Raw genomic sequence first — 23,984 nt, 5'->3', positions numbered from 1 at the left:
AATATAACACCCAATTTTTTTATTTTTTTTTTCCTTTTCAAAAAAATGAAACTATTATTACAGTCAAACTCCATGAAAACTTTATACTAAAAAAAGTAATCAATATTTTTTTTTAATAAAACTTTGTATTAAAAAAATAGACGTCATCATTTGATGTGAGAATGGGACGGACTTGAACTATCTAACCCAAACTACAAAATGTTAGATTTTTTTTTTTTTTCGATCTGGGTCGGATTAAATTTTTGAAAATTTGAAAATTTCGGTCTATTTGTAGGTTACATTTTTTTTATCACGTGGTCGAAGATAGAGTTAGAACTCTACCGTAGTTTTAAAGTTATTATGAAGACTAAGAATAGATGTTTGATTTTGAAGTTTTATGTGATTTTAGTTATTAATTTAATATGTATTGTAGATAAATATGTTTTTTAAAATAGTAATAATATATATATAAATAACCCGACAATCCAACCATGATGCTTAAGCTACATGTATTACTGTACTTCCGCTTGACACTTGTTTGTGATGATAAATGGCTTATATGGCCGTGACCTTCTCTTGAATTCTCATAACTTTTGTGATGGACTTACTACGATGCTTTTAGGAACTCAATTTGAAAGAGGGCTGAGTTGAGTTATGAACTCTATTCGGGTTGCTCGGGTTATTAACGAGGAGGTTCAAAATAAATTCTCCTAATCGCACGCATTTGCCACTCATGTTCCACTTATTTACAACTTTAGGACTCCTCCATGCATTACAATTAATCACGGGTTTATTGTTTGTTAATCACAGATTAACATTAAAAATATCAAAAATTAAAATCCTTAATTTTAAAAAATAAATAAATAAAAAAGGGGGAATTTTGGGAGTTTAAAGGGAAAAGAAAAAAGTGGTTTGTCTTTACATAGAAGCAATTAGCATATAATGGAATATACAGTGTATGGTCCTTTTCATTCCCACCATGCCTTTTTTTTTTTTTTTTTTTTTTTTTTTTTTTTTTTTTTTATTAATATAAACTGTATTATTATTATTATACTATATGCTTTTTTCTCTTATTTTATAATCTTAAACTTTACTCCTTTAATTTATGCCTATCTTCTTTCCTTGGAATAATGCACATTTTTTAAATTTATATATTATTTTACTTTATCTTATAAACTATACATTATTTTTAAATGCTACTTTAACTGATACTAACGATAAATGATAGTAACTTTGAATATAAGATAACTAAGAAAGACTTACAAGAATTGAACGTCATTACCCATATCAATAAGGTGCACTCTTGAATATGAGGCGTTATATAAAATTTAAAAAATTTAAATATCTATTAAACATAAAATTAAAAGTTTTTAAATGTATTAGATGAAGGGTCTCTTATGTGTATATATATGAATGTCGGTGGCTTTGGACCCTACCAAGATTTGTCACGAACCCTATTGGATTAATTTGGTTATAATACAATGTCACATGGAGCACATTAAATTCTCCTACTAAGTATGCATTATATTATGTTCAAAACTTACGTTAGAGTAGCTATGGATGGACCACTCTCCCTCAATTAGGCCCATTACTTTTCTGGGCTTTTTTATTAAGTCCATCAGAAAAGCCCATTAATTCTAAGCCCATTAGTACCTATGGACCACTCTCCCTCAAGTAGGCCCATTATTTATTAAGTCCATCAGAAAAGCCCATTAACTTTCCACAACTCTCCCCTCCCCAGTAAGTTTAATTTTTAAAAACTAAAAATAATAATAATATTAAGAGTGTTTGAGAATGTATGAAAACCTACCAAATTTGATCAAACACGTTGAATTTTGAGTTGGGTTATAAACTTATTTGAGCTCAATTTTATTCAAATAAATGAAAGTTTTATGGATCGTATTAGCTCATAAATTTCTGAAAGCAAAAATTTGAGCTACTTTACGACATTTTACTTAAGATTGAATAAAAAAAACCTCAACAATCAGAACGATTAAATTGGTTCAAGTTGGGTCGGATCTAAAACAAATGTTACAATCTAACCAAACCCAAACTAACCCACGAACACTCCTATTAAATATAATTTTTACACAACAAAACCAGTTTTAGCAACAATTATAAAGCTAAACTTTGAACTCAAGCAAACAATCTTGAGAGATTCAATCGAAAGTCGAGACTAATTATGGGATCACAACTAATGCTTCGAGAGTGCTTAATCAAAGAGCCGAAATTGCTCGAATTTCATTTCTCGAAACTTTTTCTAGCAATCTTTCTCATAGAACTGGTTAAGGAGAGTTTCGGGTCGAACCTTGTGGTAGTGTTGAAGGTGTCACAAAATTTCCTTTGAAAGTCCACAGCTTTGGCTATGGTTGTCTCAAGGAATCTCAAAGACTCGCTCTCTGTTACAGACCTGTTTAAAATGGCTAAAGACTTGCAAGCAATGGGCAGAGAGAGATATTAAAACCCACTAAAAGTTCGAACTCGTCTTGCCCAATTTGCCATAGATAGGCATAGAATATGCAACAATTACATGTGCGTCTCCCATGCTTGTTCCCACGGCTTTTGGGAGAAACTACAGATGCCATGGATACACAAACAATAAGGTGAAAACAATCAAACCACTTCTATTATGAAATTTTACCCACAACATGCCCTCACCTTTATGAAAGAACATACAAAATTAGCATTACCCATTGTAGTTTCTGTGGCAAACCATTCATATCTCCAGCTTAGAATCGATGTGCCGGTCTGTGACATAATCTTCTCAAACGAACTTTTTCCTGGGTGTTTAACAAGTACGTGAGATTGTTATGAACTACTTCAAAAGCTGTAACGAGCGAGCTCGAGAAAGTGATACTTACCTCGGTGCTATCGTGTTCGTAACGAACCAAGAAAAGACACCTGCAGCCCCTAATGTCATGCATTCTCCTCTGGACTTCCACAATATGTGCATCATAGTAGATTGCCTGATCTCTCCTCTCCTGAAAATTTTAATATCTAAAATGGAAATGGACTACAGAGAAATGAACAATCTACGGGTTGTCCAAAGGGTTGCATTAATTAGTCACCTGGAAGCAGAGTACAATGTCCCCAACCTTCAACTTTTGACACTCTGAATGTTCTATAGGGACGGAGCGTACCCGTACTGCCTGTTTTATGTTGACCCATTCGTCTTCCTCGGCTCCGAATCCGACAAATCTGACACGCGCTTCCTTTAATGAATTGGCAAAACCAATCAGACAACCAAATGAAAACTCTAAGGAAATTATATTCTGCTACGAGCATCACAAGCATATACGTGCATGTATAAGTTAATGAGCACTCATACATCTAAAGCCCAGAGCAGACACCTTTATGAACGATGAGCTCACTTGGTTCAACAAATCTTATACTCCGTGAAAAATGGAAGGTGTCATAAATCAGAATACAAGAAGAAAAAAGATGTCATGGTTCAAAGACTCACAGCTTCGCCTGAACTAAGAAATCTATGCGTAAGGAACATAGCAACATCATACCTGCATAATATATACAAGGGGAATGCCATCAGAACCGCAGCAAAAATTTGAAATGGTAACAAGCAGAAACCACAAATACAGCTTCACCTAAAACCAACATAGAGTTATCATTCTTTTATGTTTTATATTTCCCCTTAATAACCTGAACATCACAGTTTCATAGTAAAATCCTCTTCTTGAAGTAGGTAGCAACCATATTCAACCTTTAGTTCATTACAATTTACAGTCAGATGCCGAAAGGAAATTTCTAATTAGATTCAATATCTGCATTTACTAATCATACACAAATGACCATTCTTACGAATTGAAATAACATCATAGTAAATCACTGCTGCGTAATCTGATAAACCTCGATTTATTTATCGACTATTAATGGCACAAAGGAGATTTGAGAGATTCCCTCTCTTCAAGAACACACAGAATATGAGTACAAAAACAACAAGACCAAAACATATTCTCCTTCACCGAGACCAACCCTTAAAAGGCTATCCCAATATAAAAAAAGCTTAGCCCACCTCTAACTCACCAAACACCTGCGCCCCACAAAATCACAACAAACACTCGTCCAAAAGATTATACAAACGCTCATTTCTCACATACTATCACTCAGCTCCCCCACTTTCTCTTTCCTAGTTCAACGTGTATAAACCTTGGTAATTTGGGGTCTATCGTAATCACATTGGCGGTAAGATTAAATGGTTACATAAACAAGACATTCAATGCGTACCATGACTTCCCAATTCTTGCTTCAAAGAGAATTTATTTTTTGTTTTCCCTATTTAGAGCTTGTTTATGATAAGAAACACAAATACTAATGAACAAAAATTCTGCATAGGACCAGGCATCATAATGAGAGAGCCGATTACATACAATATATTAAGCCAATCCTCTATATTTTCCCTTGAAGCTCCTATTCCTTTATTCCCAAAGCTCCAACTCATGGCCAAAAGGGAGCTAAACAAAAGAAATCTTAAGAAAATGCTCGAGTCAAGGAGGAGATTTGTCTGCTTTAAAGGGTTGGGCACATTGAAACTCAAAGATATGTTTAACTTATCCCATCTAAATAACTCTGTTATATCGGGTGATATCCCTAGCTTTACCTTTGGAGTCGTATGCAATCCGTACAAGAACATCAGAGAAAATACAAAGACGAACGCCCAAAAGATGCACCTATCTAAACAAAACCGAAGGTAGTGATTTCTTCACGTACCATGCACCATCTTTTGATGACCTTGCTTCAAATTCCAATTCTGATAAATCTGGGCTCTTATCACCTGCTTTTAAATCAAGATCATTACCATGTGGAAAAGGAGAAGAAAAAAAGAAAAAAGGCTCACATCTGCACAAATTTATACAAAATGTTAAAAGAGATTTCAACGCAATGTGCTATTTTTGTTAATTGGGAATGTGAGATCTAGTAGAGCTGACTTACACTGACTAATTTTATGAGACAGCTATTTGATCCTACCGTATTTAGTTGTCAAGAAACACATAGAATTTTAATATCTTAGGTAGGAGGTCCCATTGGGCTTGAACCCATTCTCCTAAAGTACCTTTATGTTTTCTTCACTTGCCCGAATGGTCACCACACTAGGGCAGCCTATGGTGATTAATTTCATGTCCCAACGATAAATGGTTCAACTACTCACTAGAAAATCTAGAGAGGGAAAAGAAGAACGTGCAATTAACTAATAGGCCCAATATAACTACAGTAATAAACAATCAATCAAGAAATCTTATCTAAAAAATGACAGTAGAAGAGAGGACAAAAGATCTCAAGTCCAAGAACAAGCTTCATTGCACTAATGCACTAATGCACTAATGCACGTAATGAAAGTGAAGTTATATGCTGGTAAAAACTTAACATTGTTACTGTGAATTACTAAAAGTGAGCTCAAGAGGGTGCAAAATGTATCTTACAGGTATATGCCTAACCAACTTGAGGGGCTAGCTACTATCTGCATCCAAACCTTGCCAAAATACAAATTACCTCCACCTCTACCTCAAATCCTCCCTGACAATTTATATATACCCAACCACTCCCATACGATACTGACTAACATGGGGATACATTTTCCATTTGGCCCTTTCTAGAACAAATATTTTTCATAGGAGGCTTGCAGAATCTCGAGGAATTCATATTTTAGATCTCTCCAAAGCTTCATTCAAATTGTTCCAAATGAAACTATTGCTAATGTATGTGCATACATGTATGACAGTTGCAGCTAAAGTTGAAATTAGAAAGTAATTGTCATTTTAACATTAAACTATCCTACAGCTGAGTAACTTTGCCTTCAAAAACAATGGAGACAAATACTTGGCTCAAGTTACCTTCGGGGCGTTGAGAACTTTCCTGAGTCTTATTTGAAGGGCAAGCTTTGGGAATTTCAGACATCCTCTTTTCATTTTTCGGGAAGTCTTGCAGCCTACTTTGGAGCCAATTGTATACCTGTAACATTGTATGAAGACAAATTTTCACCAGAACCATTTTTTCTTTTCAAATGTGAAAAATACAAAAGATGGCCAGATGAAGAACGATAAATAAAGAAATGGAGAAGAGGGAAAAGCAAAAAGAAAAAGAAAAAAGAAATCTCCGGAGACCTATATAAGACTATACTGTTGTAATTTGAGGAGACTTGCTGTTGTGCAAGACTCCATACCTAACCCCGTTGAAAAATCAAGCTTCAAAAAACTTTTTATTCTTCTCCAGCCAAATACCCACGGTGACCAAAGTACCCTGCCAAAGAATGATTCTTCCACAAGGAAGTTACTAAGCATTTCCTCAAGAGAGCTCTCTAAACAAAAATTGAAGGCAGAACTCACAACAAAGACCTGCGGGAATTTACACCAACGATTTCCACAACGATTTCCAAATGCCCACAAGAAAATGTTTATCAAGTCCTATTCGCAAGATATACAACAGTAGAAGTAGAATAATATTACGAAAACAAGAGAATAAGCAAAAAGTAAACAATGTGACAACCTCCATCCACTTTATTACAGGCTTCCCAGCACGACCAGAAGACCGACTGCATCGACATGAAATGCCAAAATATGAGAACTTTATATTATACATACATCATATACATATTTAAAGGTTAATTAAAAGTCTTATAACAAATGAGAAAAATGAAACTCACTTGAAACCTTGGGTAACTTTTTGACAAAATTCTCGATTAAGCAACTGTAATCCTGATTCCTCTAGCAATTTCTCCATTTTCTCTATCTGTTTGCAAGGGTTAACCCCGAGGGGGATGGGGAAACTAAAAATGAATGTTCGTGATACATTATAAAAGGTATGTACAACAAACTCTCGACCCAAAAAGAATTTCTAAATTGATGCAAACTAATCTTTCATTGTGGATTCAGTGTAGCATGAATGAAAGAAAATAAATAAATATGCCTTCAGAGTGAATATCCTGAAAATAAAATTTCTAAAAGAGCTTTCTTTATTAGGGAAAAAACTCCTCTTCCCTAAAAAGTGTAGTTACAAGAAGAGATAGGGACTAGAAGCATGGTCCTTAACCAGCGGAAAAATTAAGATTACATAGGATATAGAATAACAGCAAATGTTGTACGTAATTAGTCTGCTTCTCAGGAGGGTTCTTTTTTTTCCTTAAATACAAAGAAAATATTTCATTAAGATAGCTAAAAGCACATAAGCATGAGACCGCACAGAAAACATTGGTCCGGGCGCACCAAAAGGAAAAGAGTGAGGATATTTACAAGCGAGCTTCCCAGCCGGTGGAAATCAAAACACGCACACATTAGTCCTTAAAAACAAAAGACACTCGAGAAGTTAACTTTTCTTGCCTCCTTAAATTTATATTTGCATAACTATTTTTCATCGCGATAAAAATATTATGAAAACTCAATTTCCCTTATCGTTTCCATACATTTCTCGATACAATATTTTGCAAGTAGATGTGAAAATTTTGCCTGAAACAAGTTTTATGGATGGACTCTCTCTAGGATAGATATGTGGTTGTCCGAACCAACTTGCACATGCTTCAACTAATTTCACGAAACGACCATCTAACTCTACTATATTTGGTTGTGTGGTTGTCCAAACGCACACTTCAACTAATTTCATGAAACGACCATCTGACTCTACTAATTTGATTGTGTGGTTGCCCGAAACAACTTGCGCACACTTGAACTAATTTCACGAAACGACCATATGACTCTACTACATTTGGTTGTCAATGCAACTTGTGGTATAATAATTAAATCATAAGTAGGTGGTCAACATGGCTTGAATTCATTCCCTATAATCTTTGAGGTATAAGAAAATAGTTGATTCCTAACCTATAATTCTCTCTCGTCTCAACCTTTCAAAGGTAGATAAATCCAAATAAAAGATTAACTGTGCCCCAAAGCTTTTGGTACAAGGGCAAGTTAATGCTTGAAAAGTTAGATGTGGAACACCAATGATTCCACATAAACCTTCGCACGAGGATGAACATGGAGTCGAAAAATTAAATTGAGCCGATTCACTTATCATCATCTATTGACGTAAGACTACAAATTATGCAATAGTTCACACGCCAAATGAAGTTCTTTGTGGCCTCCATTGAACCCAAAAGCATAAAAAAAAAAAATTCAGGCGTGATCATCGTAAAGGATAAACAAAGTGCCCTGAGCAAAAATGGCCGGTGAGAGACCGTACTTCGAAATTATACTTTGACATTGTAAATCCATCAACGCCGATATAATCAAATACATGCTCAGATTCAGGGAAATGAATGAGATTCCTACCTCGCCCTTCGTAAACCCAGAAAACATCTGTCTGTCTCTCCGGCGGAGACGCTCCATTCTTACTGTTGCTGCTACTCGATTTTTGGAGCGAGTATTTCCAGTTCCACGCCTCGTCGAGCACAAAGTCCCAAACCGGCTGGACAGGTCCCCTTCGTTAGGGGTTTACGAAGAATCCATCCTTTTTAAGGAAAAAAAAAAAAACGAACAAAAATAAATTTAAAAATATAAAATAACTTAAAATTACAAGTTTAACCTTCATTAAACAACAAATATAAATTTATAATAATAAATTAATTAATTCTTAAAATTTTAAATTTATAATAAATTTATTAAACACAAAATTAAAAATTTAACGATATAATAAACATTCTCAAAATTTAAGAATCTAATATGTAACGGCCCTCCCACACTAGTTGGAAAGGGGAACGAAGCATTTATTATAAGGGTGTGGAAACTTCTCTCTAATAAATGTGTTTTAAAACTTTGAAGAGAAGCTCGTAAGTGAAAGGCCAAATAAAACAATATTTGCTATACAGGCTTGAACTGTTACAAATGGTATCAAAGCTAAGTTCATGTGCAATATGCCAGCAAGGAAGCTGGGACCTCAAGAGTGGATTGTAAGATTCCACATTGGTTGAAGAGAGGAACGAAACATTTCTCTTAGTGTGGAAACCTCTCTAGACGCGTTTTAAAACCTTGAGGAAAAGACCGAAAGGGAAAGCAAAAAAATAACAATATCTACTAACGGTAAACTTATTACGTTCTAAAACTTTGAGAATAAGCTCGAAAGAGAAAGTTTACATAAGACATGATCTACTAGCGGTAGACTTATTACAAAAAAATAAATATATATATATATATATATATATATATATATATATTTTGAAATTACACGTGTTTTTAAATAAATACAATATTTTACTTTATAAATAAAATAGAAAGTGGTATAAAATTAAAATTAATTTTATAAAAGGTTAGTTAGTTAATAATAATTTTAGCATGAATGTTAACATTGGAATTCCAATATAAATTTCCATCCGCGGGTAAATCAGTAAAATCACGAGCGCGTGAACTCACGCGAACATGTAGTATAAAAATTACCAGTACCGGACCTCATCCGCGAACTTTGCAGGTTTGAAGAGCGGAAGAGTCAAAGACCACAGATAACATGATACGAACAGAAACGAGGATGGGTCGCTCGCTTCTCTCGCACTTTCTCGTCCTCTCACAGTCGTCTCCTCGCTTTACTCCTTCTCTGTACGTACTTCTTCCCTTCTTCGCTCTCTTCCTGGCACACATATGCACGCAGTTTCAAATGCAGGGAAATTTGAGACAGTTTTGGCACTTCTAAGTTGAATTCAGCTTTCCAGCAGATCATTTTCTGCGTTTGGAAGCAATCACTCCAAGGCTCATTCGCTCTTTCGGCTTCATCGTTCTTCAATTGGAAACAGTTCCCGATGCTGTTGCAGTATCTCCGTCACCGAACCTGCTGCTTCAGAGCGCCCTACCAGTTCCGTCAAGTAAATTATACTTTTACTGCATTTATTATACTCGACCTCGGATTTCTTACGTTTTTATGATATGAAGTATTGGTAGTGGATCGAAAATTGAGGCTACCGTGTTTTTTAGACTTCATTGTGTTAGTCGAGTTGTATAGATTTTGAAGTCGTTAATTCTACATTTGCCTGCGGAACTTTGCAAAAGCAATAAGATAAACACTAGATAACGGCTGGTTTGGAAATGACCGTTAAACTGCTGTATGGTTGGATGATAACTTTTATAGCAGAATCGCTTGCCCTAAGAAAATTTCTGATTTCTGCACTTTTGAAGTTTGAGATTCATAACGCCTATGTATAATGTAGATGCCTCAGATTTGTGACATCGAAATGATAGTATGTCCAGTATAAGACTAAAATTGTCGACACCGATTTGCTTGGATGAATTAAACAGCATTGCTAATATTCTTCGTTTCACATTCTCATTAAAAAAAAAAAAAACTCCTGATTACTCGTTGCTCCCTTATTTACCGTTCTCCTTTTTCTTTATGGATGCTTTTGAATGCTTTGAGTATAGAACAAATATGCTATGCCCAGTCGTGCAATTAAACGAAGTTGAGTATTGTTTTGCCAGGCAGAGGATAGTATCGGGTGTGCAGCCAACAGGCTCTATTCATCTTGGTAATTATCTAGGTGCAATAAAGAATTGGATTTCGCTCCAGGTTTACATTACTTCCCATATGTACATGGCCTTATGAATAATTTTTCAACTATATCTCTTGCTTTGCTTGTATTGTCTGCCTTCCTTGTTTGGGATTGTCAAATACTTGGTAGATTTCTTTTATGTGTAGCCCCTTGAAAAACTTCATTTGAATGCAGCTTTTGAAGTAGTGAAGGTTAGTTAGGTTCGGTGCTTGTATGCTACTTCTTTAACTCATACCTAAGTAGCCATACATCTTTCCTTTTTATTTATTTATTTTAATGAAAACTCATCTGGCCAAAGACAGGTTTCATTCTTTTCGTGAACATGTTAAATCAATACCTTGGAAGGTGACTGTCCTGCTTCCTTGAACTACCAAAACATACTCAGAACCTTGAATCTAGGTTTAGGTTCTTAATGATTCATCCATTAAAGGGGGAAAAATGAAAAACAAGAATTCGTGCCTATATGCGTAGACGAGGTATAAGCTTGATAGCTCTAATAATCCTTTGAGAAATAACCTGAGAAATTTATTTCGAACTCACCATCATTCATGCTCCCCACATATTAGCAACGATAAAATTTGAATACCAACTGCGGTGCATGACTTGTTTTTCTTTTTCTTTACAATACCTGCTATCTTTTCATGAATTTTGTAACGACCTGATTTTTGATGCCTCGAATCACATATTGCCATGTACACTCAAAGGTAAAAAGGGCAGTAATTTATTTATTTATTTATTATTATTATTATTATTATTATTATTATTATTTTTTTTTTGTAAAGTGGGAGACATAAAAAATTTAAGATTCAAATATGCATTCAAAACCAACATAAAAGTACTTTAGAGGTACAAAAAAAAAAAAAAAAAATCGCAGAGTCAAGTCAAAACGGTTAACAAAAAGTACATAAGTTCCGAGAAGCAGCATTTAAAATAATAATAAAATGACAAGAAGGAAGACGACTCAAAAAAACCTCAATAAGCAACCTACTTGTAGGCTCTTGTCATACTTAAACTTTATAACATATATTTAGGCTATATGCTCAACTATAATCCTTAGCCATTAACTTGACTCTAGTCTATTTTTGCCCAATAAGGCTTATGGATACAACTCTATACACTTCTACTCTAGGAGTGTATTCTTATTAGGCTCGAGAAACTAACCATTGATTGTACGGTCGTCTTGTCCAACTTACGTGTGTGCCATTTTGCTTTCCTTCTTTTTTTTTGAATTTTTTTTTAGAATTTATTTTCTTAAAACTCCAGATGTTACAACTTTCCCCAAAAAACTTAAAATGTCTCCGTTCACACATACTGTTGTAAAATTACCCTGTTCATTTCATGCTATGTTTTGCAGGACACATATGATACTCTCTTCTTCATTGTGGATCTTCATGCGGTATGTTAAGACAATTGATATTTTCATGTTTGTGAACTATGCACATATTCTTATTCTCTGGCTTCCTTCGTTTAGCGCCACAGGGTAACTATGGCAGAATGTCTATCCTTTGTGTAGTTATCTTGTTGTAACTTAGGATATTATTTGTTTTCTGAGTGGACATCAAATAAATTGTGTGATTAGCTCTATATATACGTATTTACAAATGATCTGAACTGTTAGTACAAGAAGTTTTATTTCTTGAAGAAATTGATGAAAGTGTTAAGAAACCATTAAGGGGTGGAAAGGACCAAAGGTGCTATTTTGATGTCCGTGAGCAAGCAATTGAAAGAGACATAATGCTAGTTTTCTTTTTTATTTTTAAAATTTTTTTTTTACTATATCCCAACTTGCCAAGTGGGAGATGCAAGGTGTTGTCCCATTTTTATCATTGTTATTCTAATTTAAAATGTTCTAAACGAATTAAGCACTCTTTCCATAATCCACATATACTCTTTTCAAATGGGGCACATCATCTTGGTTAAAGGAGGCTTTAGTTTTATGTTCAACTAGAAAGGCAAAGGCGTCTTGATGGAGCTTAGTAGTAGTAACTTTGGAGGTTGTCTAAAAAATGAATGGTTGTAACTGCAATGTCTATCATTCAAATATAGTTTTAAGATGTGGTGTTCATTACCAAGATTAAACGTAATTGTAATTGTATAGAATATAGTATTTTCTATTAGGAATTTTTTATAACAATTTTTGGGTTTTTCCACTACTTAACATCGTTAGTTTAACTCTTCTCATTGTTTCCAAATGAATGGTTGTAACTGCAATGTCTATCATTCAAATATAGTTTTAAGATGTAGTGTTCATTGCCAAGATTAAGTGTAATTGTAATCTTATAGGATATATTATTTTCTATTAGGAATTTTTTTGTAACAATCTTTGGGTTTTTCCACTACTTAACAATAGTAGCTTACATGTTAATTTACTCTTCTCGTTGTTTCCAGATCACATTACCTTATGATACCCAACAACTAAGTAAAGCAACAAGAAATACAGCGGCTATTTACTTAGCATGTGGTATAGATACCTCCAAGGTTCGGTGTGTAGGCGTTTGTGTGTGTCTATGACTAGATATGTGAAACTTATATGTGTGTGCGTGTGCGTCTCTCACAAGGAATTTTTATGTCGTTCTTGTGTAAAGCATTTAGAATGTCTATAGCTGTGGAAGATGTATGAATGAAATTAAAGTGCATTATGTTGCAGGCTTCTGTCTTCGTTCAGTCTCATGTCCGTGCTCATGTAGAGCTGATGTGGCTTCTTAGTTCAGCTGCCCCAATTGGTTGGCTGAACAGGATGATTCAGTTTAAGGAGAAATCACGCAAGGCGGTGCGTTTATGGCTGTATGATATTTCTGTCTTCTTTTCTAAATTACTTGCTTACATTTCTTATGGAAAAAGGGATGTTTTCTTCAAGTATTTATTGTGCATAGCACGAAATACGTTGAGACCTTGTCAGTGGAAGGTTTGCAAGGACTAGGAAGTTCTTATTGACAGACTTCTATACCTCTCATTGAGATGTTATGAGTTGTATTTATTATCTGTACATTGTTGTTTAAAGTTTGTCTGTTACCCTTTTTGGAATATGGGAAGGAAATTTTTATGTCTTCAACATTATCAACTATTTTGCGCTAAACTTATGTTAGTCATCATGTTTTATTCATGTTTGTACTGGGAAGTGGTTTCTCAAACCTCAATGTACCTTTTCATATCATCAAACATCCTTCCTTGGTTTAATAATTCAGATTGGCATCTGATACTGCTGACCTGATTTTGGACTTTGTAGGGGGATGAAAATGTTGGCGTTGCACTTCTCACCTATCCAGTTCTAATGGCTTCTGATATTCTTCTATATCAGGTGGTCTCTCCAACATGCAGCCTTTGTGTATTAATTTGTAAAATTTCTATTCAAGGTGAAATTTGTTTTGCATTTTCATTAACAATAGCCACTCAGAAATCTTACTAGGCCGTTCCTTGGTTGCAAATTATTTCTGATGAAACCTCATGTTTTAAATGCTTAATTCACATCATATGTTTATCTAGCATCCTATTGTATTTCCATGTAATATATATTCTTATCTTTTCCCTATTTCATGGATGATGCATAACTCATTTAGAATCGGGTAAAATTTTAGATGTTCTTAAGCCTGTTACTCTAACTGCAAGGAGTATATACGTGTAATTTCCCTTGGTGAGGGTTTACTTTCCCCTTTTGTAACTTTATCTTATCAATGAAATGTTTCTTATTCTAATAAAATGTAGCGTAAGGAGTTAATGTTATTTGTAAAAAACATCTCCGCAGTCAGACCTTGTCCCTGTTGGCGAGGATCAAAAGCAGCATCTTGAGTTGACTCGTGAGCTGGCTGAGCGTGTTAATTATCTATATGGTGGAAGGAAGTGGAAGAAATTAGGAGGGTGAGAATCAACTAAGTTTCATATTGGACTATTTCTGTCTACATCCCACACAAAATTTGTGGGGGGGGGGGGGGGGGGGGGGGGGGGGGGGTGGGGGGCAAATGGAAAAAAGGTTATTTGACTACTTGTACTCGTCTAATTTATGCAGGAGAGGCGGGAACATTTTCAAGGTGGATTTCTGCCCTTACTCTACCTGATATCAGATATCTTGTGCTATTGGAAATGGTCCTCAATTTTGATCCTAATTGTAGGTTCCTGAGCCACTTATACCTCCAGCTGGTGCGCGGGTTATGTCCCTCACTGATGGTCTTTCTAAGGTACATTTGGAAATAAGTTCGTATTGAGGTATTTATCAATTTTATGTGAATGAGTAAGATGGTACAGCCCCCTTTTAACTTTTTAAAGTCCCATATGGTTTATTTTGCAGATGTCCAAATCTTCTCCTTCTGACCAATCGAGAATCAATCTTCTCGACTCCAAAGATGTAACTGGGCTTTCAATCTGCTCCTTCTTTATGTCTTTTCTAATTTTTGTTCATAGTTTGGAGTCTACTATAGTTGTACTTATGATAATAACTGATTTAGTTAGTTGGAAATATATGAATTTTAAATACAACGAGAGCCATTGGGATATATGAACAAATTTACAAAAAGAAAAAAAATTACACAAACATTGACTGGATATATCCTACCTGTTACTGTTGTATCCTTTTCTTGTCTGGGGATGATGTAATATAGCGATAATTAACTAACTGTTATATGGTCTTTTATGCTATATCCTTCATTAAATCATATCTATTTCAAATAATTATTAGATGACGTATAGGGACCCTTTTGCCTTGTGTGTAGTTGATACATCAGTATCAAATCTTTCTTATACGCTCTTGTTTCATTCCTCTCTTTCACAAATTATAATGTTCACATTTCCTAGTTCGCATTTCAATGCCAACTGTTCATTATTAATCTTCAATCCATGAAATTGGGCTCGACATTTTTTCTTGAAAATATTGTATGGCGATTGGGTTATGTGCTTCAGTGATGCTCTCTTTTTTGGATTTATTGCTTGCAGTATGTGGCTATCGTCTGTCTGATGCTTCTATTCTTCAAACTCTAGTGGACATGTTCTCTTGACGCCAAATTACTGCTGCTCTTTAGTTTGATGCGATATTAATTTACTAATCCTTATAGTTGAAACTACCATGTTAAATTTTTTATGTATAATATTTCTTTGGTTATCCATTTGTTCTTTACTTTCTTTGATTTAATATCATGTCAATTCATTCTCTGCAATGCAGGTAATCGTGAGCAAGATAAAACGTTGCAAAACGGACTCATTTTCAGGGTTAGTCTAAAAGCGTTAAATATTATTTTATGTTCTTATAAAATGCTCTGCTATGCTTCCTACCATTTATTAAAAATTGTTTCTATGAGATATTTTTATAATGAAGTTGTCAAGTGTCAACAATATTCTTATCTCGTCTCTTGTGGACTACACAGGTTGGAATTTGACAATCCCGAAAGACCAGAATGCAACAATCTTCTTACGGTTTACCAGCTTGTTTCCGGAAAAACAAAAGAGGTGTTCTACCTAGACAAGTTGTTGAAATTAACATTCTAAAATTTGGTCTTGATAATATTTTCCATTGCAGGAAGTTAAGCAGGAGTGTGAAAATATGAATTGGGGAACATTTAAAATCCTTTTAGCCGATGCTTTGGTCGAGCATCTCCATCCTATCCAGGTTTGCTTCTAATTTTGATACTCGTTTAGGAGATAAGATTCATCTTGTGACGTGTAAGTGTTGGAAAGAAATCCTTTTATTCAGACCTTGAAGTAAATAAAGGAAGCAATTGGTAAAATTTGTTGAAAGGAACACAGAGATAGGCTCTATGAAGTATGAACTCAGTCTGGAAGTAGTATGGTAAAGAGATGCCTGGGAGGACTTGATTGTCACTTCAAATCTCAAGTTCCTTTTGGATAAGAAACAAGAAAACTTGTACTGAAAGGCTAAGAGCCAAGGGAGAAGGTGGCCCATTGCCGAAGATGAATGAAATGAAAGGCTCCCAATCTATAGAAGTTGCAAAAAAATTTGTATAAAGCACTCTAATTTGAGGATGTAAACTTCACCAAATTTCCCAAGTTAAAAAGAATCTGACCTATCTGAAAACTTCTTTAAATTACTCTTGCTTTGTTACTAAAACAACAACTTGGAAGTAACTATGTAAGTCAATCTTCAATATTCTTAGGAGGGCACCAAACTAAGCCAAAATGTAGACAAATAAAATTTCAACCCTTCATCAAAGCAAATTGGATACTTCTATGAGGGCACCAAACTTCCTGCTGCTTTGAGTTCCTCTCGGTCTAAGCTTTTCTTTTATTTATATTGCCCTTGTCTATTCATTCCTTTGTTCTTAATGTTGTTTTTCCATTAAAAGTTTTTATAAATAAGATTTATCATTGTAAAGTTCTTGAAGTGCATGCGTAGACTTAGTTTTGCAGAAATGGTTTTATGTTGTTAGAACTTATTCCTACGTCACAAAGCTGATCTCTACGTCTTGTTCAAAGCTTCTTTTCCTTCCACTTATGCTGAACTTTTGCGTTACAAGTCCTTGGATGCTATTATCTGTGGTTCTTTCGTTAGCTTCAATTTGGATTTCTGCGATGCAGGTCCGCTACAATGAAATTGTATCTGATTCTGCTTATTTGGATGAAGTCCTGGCCGAAGGTGCTAGTAAAGCTTCAAGTATTGCAGATGTAACTCTCAATAATGTCTATCAAGCTATGGGATTCTTTCGGAGATGAACAGAATCGAGTGGTCACAAAAGATTTTCAAGGACAAACATCAATGCAACCACAACCTTCAAAAAAATGGTAGCTTCCCGTTGTCTATAAGTTTTTTAGATGACAAGCTAACTTATTGTTTATGACGGAAAGAAACTTGTGATGCAGTTTTTATTTAGCACTACTGCTATTTTTTCTGCGATGAACTTCTTGGGCATCATATACCATGATTAACTTATAAGTTGGGTACCCAACGAAAATTGCATATTCTTTCATAAGCAATTGTGGAACCATGACAAACTGTTCCTAGTATGAAAAACGTAAGCTTTTTGATTCTGTAATGACTTGTTATTTCGATTTTCTATGCAGTTGAAACATTTGCTTGCCACTGTTTTAAATAGGTATCATGAAAGATTGAGAGAGGGTTTGAAACTTGACATCATCAATTGAGGTAATGCCTAGGATTGAATTTTTCATTCTAAATGTTATGGAATTTGCCAACCTTAACAAGTTGGTATGGATATGCATGAATCTTTAGACAATAATATATATATTATTCATTACTGCCATGCAGAACATTTTATAACTCTTAGACTCCCGAATTTGGAGTATCCTACTTTCACGCAATTCACAGGGTTCAACAAGCAATTAATATTTCATGATTAAGGGTGTAGTGCTATTTGTAGTAGCAGACCTTATGATACAATTGAATGATGGACAAAAGATCTCTATTTGACAGGGTTTTTTCCTATACCTATGAATTTCATTAGACCTAGAAATGATACCTGAAATCTTTTGGCAATTGGTTGATTGTTTCGCTCTTGTATCTTCCAAAAGTTAAAAAGATCTCTAAGAGCTATTTCCTGGATCCGAAAGAGAGTACTTGAGTTCTCCCAATAACTAAAAAGTGTATCATGCCCGAATCTTATTGGAGTTTGCAGTGGTGAAGGAACTGGATCAGAAAAAAGAGGGATTCTAGTTGTAAGATATCTAATGAAATCATTGTTAGAATTGAGATCTCATTCAAAGAGAAAGATATCAAATCTCTGGAGTTTCTTTTTGTATATATATAATGTATATTATCGAGTGAGATGCTTGTAACTTTCTTAAAGGTTAGCCAGCCATGCGGAAGTTGAACCTCAATGGATTGACTTTGATGGTAGGAATTATCATTCTCTCCATCAAGGAAGGAAATGGGATGAAGACTTGCTTTGCTTTAGCAGCGCCAGCACTCTTACCAGAATCTTTCTTTTCCTTATTTTTCTATCACAAAATCATTAGGGACGAAGAAAAGTGCTAAAAAGCAGAAAAGGGTCTCATAAAGGGGGCCCTTATAAAGTGAAAGTGGGAAATTATCGAGGCTACAATTGTTGTACTGATTAAGTGGAATGTAGGGGTCCGCCATTGGAATAGGTGCAAGAACTTTGTCATGCCAATGATGGTGATACTCACTTCTCAAATGATTTTGGGAGATGCTATTAAGTTTGGAAATTTGATTTGCTCGAAGTCAATGCCCATAATTTTGATTTGCTTGAAGTCAATGCCGGTAACTTTGATTGAACATTAAATTAGTATCGTTATTGAATTCTCGATTCATCCTTTCAAATTTTAAATCCTCCGTTTTTACATTTCTTAAAGTTAAAAATAAATTTTTAGTTTTAAACTTTCATATACACCATCCATATATATAGTTTAATACAAATTAGGCACCAAAAGTAGAATTCCTCCTATAGTCTACAAGGATTATATTCTTGTAAGAGTAGCATCTAACTTTAAAACTTTAAAATCACATCTTTTTCTTATATGTTATATGTCAAAACCAAATCATGCTTTGTAGGGATTAATTATATATCACTCAACTTTAATTTTTGTTTAAGGAAATTTTATTCTCCTGAATTTAAATTATTTAAATATGACTGAAACTTTGCTTTTTATTTGAAAAATATATTTGTTCTGAACCTATTATTAGAGCACAAAATTATTAGTTTCTATCCAATATTGTAATAAACTTATTATCCAACGGTAGAAGGATACTATTTTAATTAAAAGAAGAATATATATATATAATTTTCCGAGATAGTTAAAATAAAAGGACAAGTTCAACCTATTATGCTAAAAAAAATTTGAAAAGGTTTGACATATTTTATATTAAGAGATGGAATATAATAATGAAGAAAGTGAGAAATGTAGTACATGGAATAGAATTCTAAAAACAATTATGGTACTCAAAGTCAACGCATTATTGTTTAAAAAATACTCGTATTTTTACGTCATGAATTTAAGTTTTTTTTTTTATTAAAAAAAAAAGCTAAATTGTAACTTAAGAAAAAAATAATATTTTTTTTTCTCCCTTAAACAACATATATATATGGAGAAATATAGGGTAATATTATTCCAAGTAAGAAAAATGGGGTGATATTTATTTAGCCCACCTCTTGATTTTATAAGCATAAAAATGATATATTTATAACATAAGTATACTAGAAAAATTATGCATTTTACTTATTATAAATAAATAAATAAATAAAATTAATAATTTGCCACGTTTTGGTGAAGGTGTCATGTGTGATGATTTATGGGATGTTGATGAGAGCAAATTCAAGCAGTTCTCTGCACTTGAACGAATCCGCCATGTGAAAGCTCAACAGTTCTATCCTTTAGTGCGGATTCACCCGCTCCTCCACCACACTAAGGGACGGAGCCATGATTTCGACATCACAAAGCATTCTAAATATTTGTAGTATCTTTTTCTTTCCCCTTTAGTTTTGATCTCTTTACGCATAAAGATAGTGCGGTTCCATGGCTTAACCATTTTCTTAGTGCTTTTCTTTTGCTGGGAATTGATGCTGCAAACAACACTTATCTAATCTACTCATCCCCTATCCTTATCTGTCGATTTGTAATTGAATCCACTGCCTTCTTTGCATGACCTTTTACTGATGCACACAAACTGTTTGTGATTTGTCCTCATCCAAAATTATGGGTGAAAAGATACATTATGGAGAATCAAGAGTTATACCCTTGACTTACCTATGTCGAGTATCGATTAAATAAGTTGCTAGCGTTGAAGGTATAGTCAAAAGTGACTTAAGTGTCGAACAAAGGGTGTACTTTGTTTAATGGCTCCAGAGAAAGGAGTCGAGTTTTGATTAAAGAGAGGCGATTCAAGGGCTACATAGGTCTTAGGGGAGGCTTTATAGTGTACTTTGTTCGAAGATTATTGAGGATTGTTGGGAGGGAGTCTCGTACTCGCTAATTTAGGAAATGATCATGGGTTTATAAGTAAGGAATATATCCCCATTGGTATGCGGTCTTTTGGGCGAGATCCTACATCGGTTGGGGAAGAGAACGAAACACCCTTTAGAAGGGTATGAAAACCTCTCTCTATCAGACACGTTTTAAAAATCCAAAGAAGACAATATCTACTAGCGGTGAGCCGTTGTAGCTTATGTTCAAAGTAGACAATATCATACCATTGTGGAGATATTGGATTCGTGAGCTATATATATATAGAAACTGATTTTTGTTTCAAGTTGAATTTGTAAGTTTTCCTTAAAAGAAAAGAATGGGCAGGTGTCCTGAGCTTCTTGATCTGATCTCTATGAACAGGGAATGGAAGTTGACTAGAAATGGTGCTGAAAGCTCTGTGAGTGAGAACAATAAAACAGAACTGAGACTTGGATTGCCAGGAGGAGAAGGAGAAGAAAGCAGCAGCAGCAGCAGCAGCTTGAATATTAACCATGAAAGTGGTGAATTTCTTGTCCCTTCTGCTAAGCTTTTTCCTTGTTGTTTGAACATTAGAAGCAACAAAAGATCGGTTTATGAAAAAGGTGAAGGAATTGCAGGAAATGATGAATTCCAACCCCACAAGCTGATTGCTTCCTTACCATCTTCAGCTTTTCAAAGGGAAGCACACAAGCTGGAGTTGGTGCCATATTTGCAACATTTTTTGATGACCCAGAAACTGGAGTTGGTGTCAGAGGAGCCATCAAAGGCATGCAGTTTGAGAACAGCTGAGTTTCCTTACTTGAATGGGCAATCATGTCCGAAAACTGGTTCTGTTCTTGCTGATTCATCTCAAGAACCTAAACACCATCACAAAAGGTTAGTCTGCTAATCATGTTTTCTACTCATTCATGTCACTCTCGATATCATGTCATTGAAACGGTGAGATCCCACAACGGTTGGGAAAGAAAACGGAACATTTTTTATAAGGGTGTAGAAACTTCTCTCCCATAGACGTGTTTTAAAAATCTTGAAAGGAAGCCCAAAAGGGAAAGTCCGAAAAGGACAATATTTGCTAGCAGTGGGCTTTGAATGTTATAGAAACTTTGTATTTCTAGACTAGGATTACGTGTTTCATCTGCTCAAATAATCACCAACTTTCTCAAATTGCTTTTTGTTAAGTTGAGATGAAAGTTAGACTGTTTTTTCCTGTTTAAGCTGCTATCTTGAATCTCGAAAGGTTGCCTACCACTAATAGATATTGTCTTTTTTTGGACTTTCCCTTCTGAACTTCCCCTTAAAGTTTTAAAACGTATCTACTAGGGAGATGTTTCTATACTCTTATAAGGAATGTTTCGTTCCCCGCTCCAACCAATGTGGGATCTCACAATCCACCCCTTGGGGACCCAGCGTCCTTGCTGGCACACGGTCCGATGTCTGGCTCTGATATCATTTGTAATAGTCTAAGTCCACCGCTAGCAAATATTGTCCTTATTTGGGCTGTCCCTTCTGAGTTCCCCCAACATTTTAAAATGCGTCTGCTAGGGGAGAGGTTTCTACACCCGTATGAGGAATGTTTCATTTCCCTCTTTAACCGATGTGGAATCTCACAATCCACCCCCTTGGGGGCCAGTGTCCTCGCTGGCACAACGCCCGATGTCTAGCTCTAATACCCCATTTATAACAGCCCAAGCCCACCACTAGCAGATATTGTTTTCTTTGGGTTTTCCCTTTTAAGCTTCCCCTCAAGGTTCTAAAATGCGTCTGCTAGGGAGCGGTTTCTACACCGAACTAGTTTTAATTCTAAAACGTATATGACTAGAAAATTTTGAAGGACACAAGTAAGTTTAAGTTGCTAAATGCAAGGAATTTCAACATCTTGATAACAGGGCTTCGGTGGCATCAGCTGTTGGTTGGCCCCCCATCCGTTCATCCAGAAAGAACTATGTTGTCCCCCGCTCTTCAAAGCCTAACCCTCATGAGTTGTCAAAAGAAGCTGTGAAGGAGGGGAATGCCTCAAAATCCGACTGTTGCAGTGGACAAATGTTTGTAAAAGTCTGTATGGATGGCGTTCCCATTGGAAGAAAACTGAACCTCCAAGCCTATAATAGTTATGATCAACTCTCTGCTGCCATACACGAGCTCTTCCACTGTCTTCTTGCAGGCAATCCTTCAATCCCTTGCATTTAAACATTATATATCTATTAATCTTATAAACGCTACTTTCACCGAATCAAATGGCTATCAAACGGGACCTAAGTAATAACTACGTGTTCTTATGTTCTTCGTTCTAATTAACTACAGCACAAAAAGGCTATCTGGCTGCTGAAGATGAGAGAAAGATGGAGGAAACAACATCGTTATCTGATTCCAAACACATAGACGGGATGTATACTCTGGTTTACTATGATAATGAAGGGGACAGATTGCTTGTTGGTGATGTCCCATGGAAGTAAGCATTTCCCACTTCTGATTTTGTAGCTTAGCTTATGTCGTCTGTCATTTTTGAAACGGTTCAAGCCCACCGCTAATAGATATTGTCCTCTTTGAGCTTTCATTTTTGAGATTTTTAAAACGTGTCTGCTAGGGAGAGGTCTCCACACCTTTATACAGAATGTTTCGTTCCCCTCTCCAACTGATGTGGGATCTCACAATCCACCCCCTTTCAGGGCCCAGCATCCTCGCTGACACTCGTTCCCCTCTCCAACCGATGTGGGATCTCACATAACTCGTTCCCCTCTCCAATCGATGTGGGATCTCACAATCCATCCCCCATTAGACCCAGCATCCTCGCTGACACTCGTTCCTCTCTCCAATCGATGTGGGATCTCACAATCCACTCCCTTTCGAGGCCAGCGTCCTCACTGGTACTTGTTCCTCTCTTCAATCGATGTGGGATTTCACAACCCACTCCCCTTTGGGGCCCAGCGTTCTCGCTAGCATACCGTCCGATGCCCACCCCCCTTCAGGGCTCAGCGTCCTCACTCGGTGTGTCTAGCTCTGATACCATTTGTAACAACCCAAGCCCACCGCTAACAGATATTGTCCTCTTTGGGCTTTCCCTTTCGGGCTTCCCTTCAAAGTTTTTAAAACGTGTTTACTAGGGAGAGGTTTCTACACACTTATAAAGAATATTTCGTTCCCCTCTCCAACCGATACGGAATCTCACAATTTTCCTAACCAAATCTAATACAAATTAGGAAAAGGGTCTCTTTTAGTATTGTTAGAATGCTTCCTTGATTGCTGTTCATCAGTTCATGTAACAGAAGCTCTTTTTCAGGCACTACTTGAGCTTTCTTTTTATGGTGAACTTATTAGGCTTCATTTTCATGCAGCATGTTTGTTTCCACTGTGAAGAGGCTACATGTGTTAAAGAGCTCTGCCATTGCCACCGAAAAGAAGTGAATTTCCTTTCAAAATTCACACACATTCATCTGAAAGGTACTGGAAATGTTCTTTTCAAATCTTTCAGAGGTTTGGCTTAGAATAGCAGCAATTTTGGCTTAAAGAGTCAGTGTCGGTTAGGTTTGGCAGTGTAATGAAGCTGCAACTTGTAAGCGCAGCCTGAGCTTTTAAGGTTGAGGCAACTGCTGTCGTGTGTGTGCACATATTTTGTTCTGTTTCTTCAGAAATATATAAGTTTTGGTCTTAGAAATTCATTCGTTTTAACTCA

At 35.6% G+C, this 23,984-nt stretch overlaps 3 protein-coding genes across 13 annotated transcripts; 2 read left to right on the top strand and 1 right to left on the bottom strand.

The window, feature by feature from the left end:
- Positions 1-2,436: 2,436 nt before the first annotated feature.
- On the bottom strand, positions 2,437-8,424 carry LOC111787731 (protein SAWADEE HOMEODOMAIN HOMOLOG 1). Of its 3 annotated transcripts, XR_002814032.2 has the most exons (10): positions 8,253-8,424; positions 6,635-6,720; positions 6,478-6,523; positions 5,826-5,943; positions 4,705-4,768; positions 3,443-3,494; positions 3,048-3,191; positions 2,841-2,960; positions 2,638-2,759; positions 2,437-2,551 (listed from the first exon to the last, which is right to left on the bottom strand). XR_002814032.2 is itself a non-coding variant. In XM_023667767.2 (9 exons), exons 1-9 carry the CDS (start codon positions 8,307-8,309, stop codon positions 2,709-2,711), a joined length of 738 nt encoding a protein of 245 aa, XP_023523535.2. In that variant the 5' UTR covers positions 8,310-8,423; the 3' UTR covers positions 2,437-2,708. The 3 variants fall into 3 exon arrangements, 2 of the variants coding, with proteins under 2 accessions (XP_023523535.2, XP_023523536.2); XM_023667767.2 differs by having other exon boundaries at positions 2,437-2,759; positions 8,253-8,423; XM_023667768.2 differs by having other exon boundaries at positions 2,437-2,759; positions 6,635-6,757; positions 8,253-8,387.
- Positions 8,425-9,373: 949 nt separating this feature from the next.
- OVA4 (Nucleotidylyl transferase superfamily protein) lies at positions 9,374-18,692 on the top strand. 7 transcript variants are annotated; one of them, XM_087121268.1, is made up of 17 exons: positions 9,380-9,509; positions 9,623-9,772; positions 10,383-10,470; positions 11,808-11,849; positions 12,842-12,931; positions 13,101-13,223; positions 13,680-13,806; positions 14,200-14,308; positions 14,457-14,478; positions 14,560-14,625; positions 14,736-14,792; positions 15,603-15,649; positions 15,805-15,886; positions 15,957-16,046; positions 16,973-17,176; positions 17,456-17,537; positions 18,199-18,692. In XM_087121268.1, the coding sequence occupies exons 1-15, from the start codon at positions 9,421-9,423 to the stop codon at positions 17,105-17,107; spliced, it is 1,317 nt and encodes a 438-aa protein (XP_086977394.1). In that variant the 5' UTR covers positions 9,380-9,420; the 3' UTR covers positions 17,108-17,176; positions 17,456-17,537; positions 18,199-18,692. The 7 variants fall into 7 exon arrangements, with proteins under 7 accessions (XP_023525104.2, XP_023525099.2, XP_086977394.1 ...); XM_087121269.1 differs by having other exon boundaries at positions 16,973-17,406; positions 17,488-17,537; XM_023669336.2 differs by lacking the exon at positions 18,199-18,692 and having other exon boundaries at positions 9,374-9,509; positions 9,626-9,772; positions 13,680-13,751; positions 14,196-14,308; positions 17,456-17,654.
- Positions 18,693-19,631: 939 nt separating this feature from the next.
- On the top strand, positions 19,632-23,984 carry LOC111788814 (auxin-responsive protein IAA18). Of its 3 annotated transcripts, none has more exons than XM_023669343.2 (6): positions 19,632-19,823; positions 20,696-20,835; positions 20,983-21,190; positions 22,201-22,475; positions 22,616-22,763; positions 23,647-23,984. In XM_023669343.2, the coding sequence occupies exons 1-6, from the start codon at positions 19,648-19,650 to the stop codon at positions 23,714-23,716; spliced, it is 1,017 nt and encodes a 338-aa protein (XP_023525111.2). In that variant the 5' UTR covers positions 19,632-19,647; the 3' UTR covers positions 23,717-23,984. The 3 variants fall into 3 exon arrangements, with proteins under 3 accessions (XP_023525111.2, XP_023525109.2, XP_023525110.2); XM_023669341.2 differs by having other exon boundaries at positions 20,932-21,190; XM_023669342.2 differs by lacking the exon at positions 19,632-19,823 and having other exon boundaries at positions 20,489-21,190.

Source organism: Cucurbita pepo, chromosome 2, assembly GCF_057944985.1.
Source record: "Cucurbita pepo subsp. pepo isolate OVF chromosome 2, ASM5794498v1, whole genome shotgun sequence".
Lineage (NCBI taxonomy): Eukaryota > Viridiplantae > Streptophyta > Magnoliopsida > Cucurbitales > Cucurbitaceae > Cucurbita > Cucurbita pepo.
Note: the sequence above shows the minus strand (reverse complement) of the source record. Positions and strands in the feature narration are given on the sequence as shown.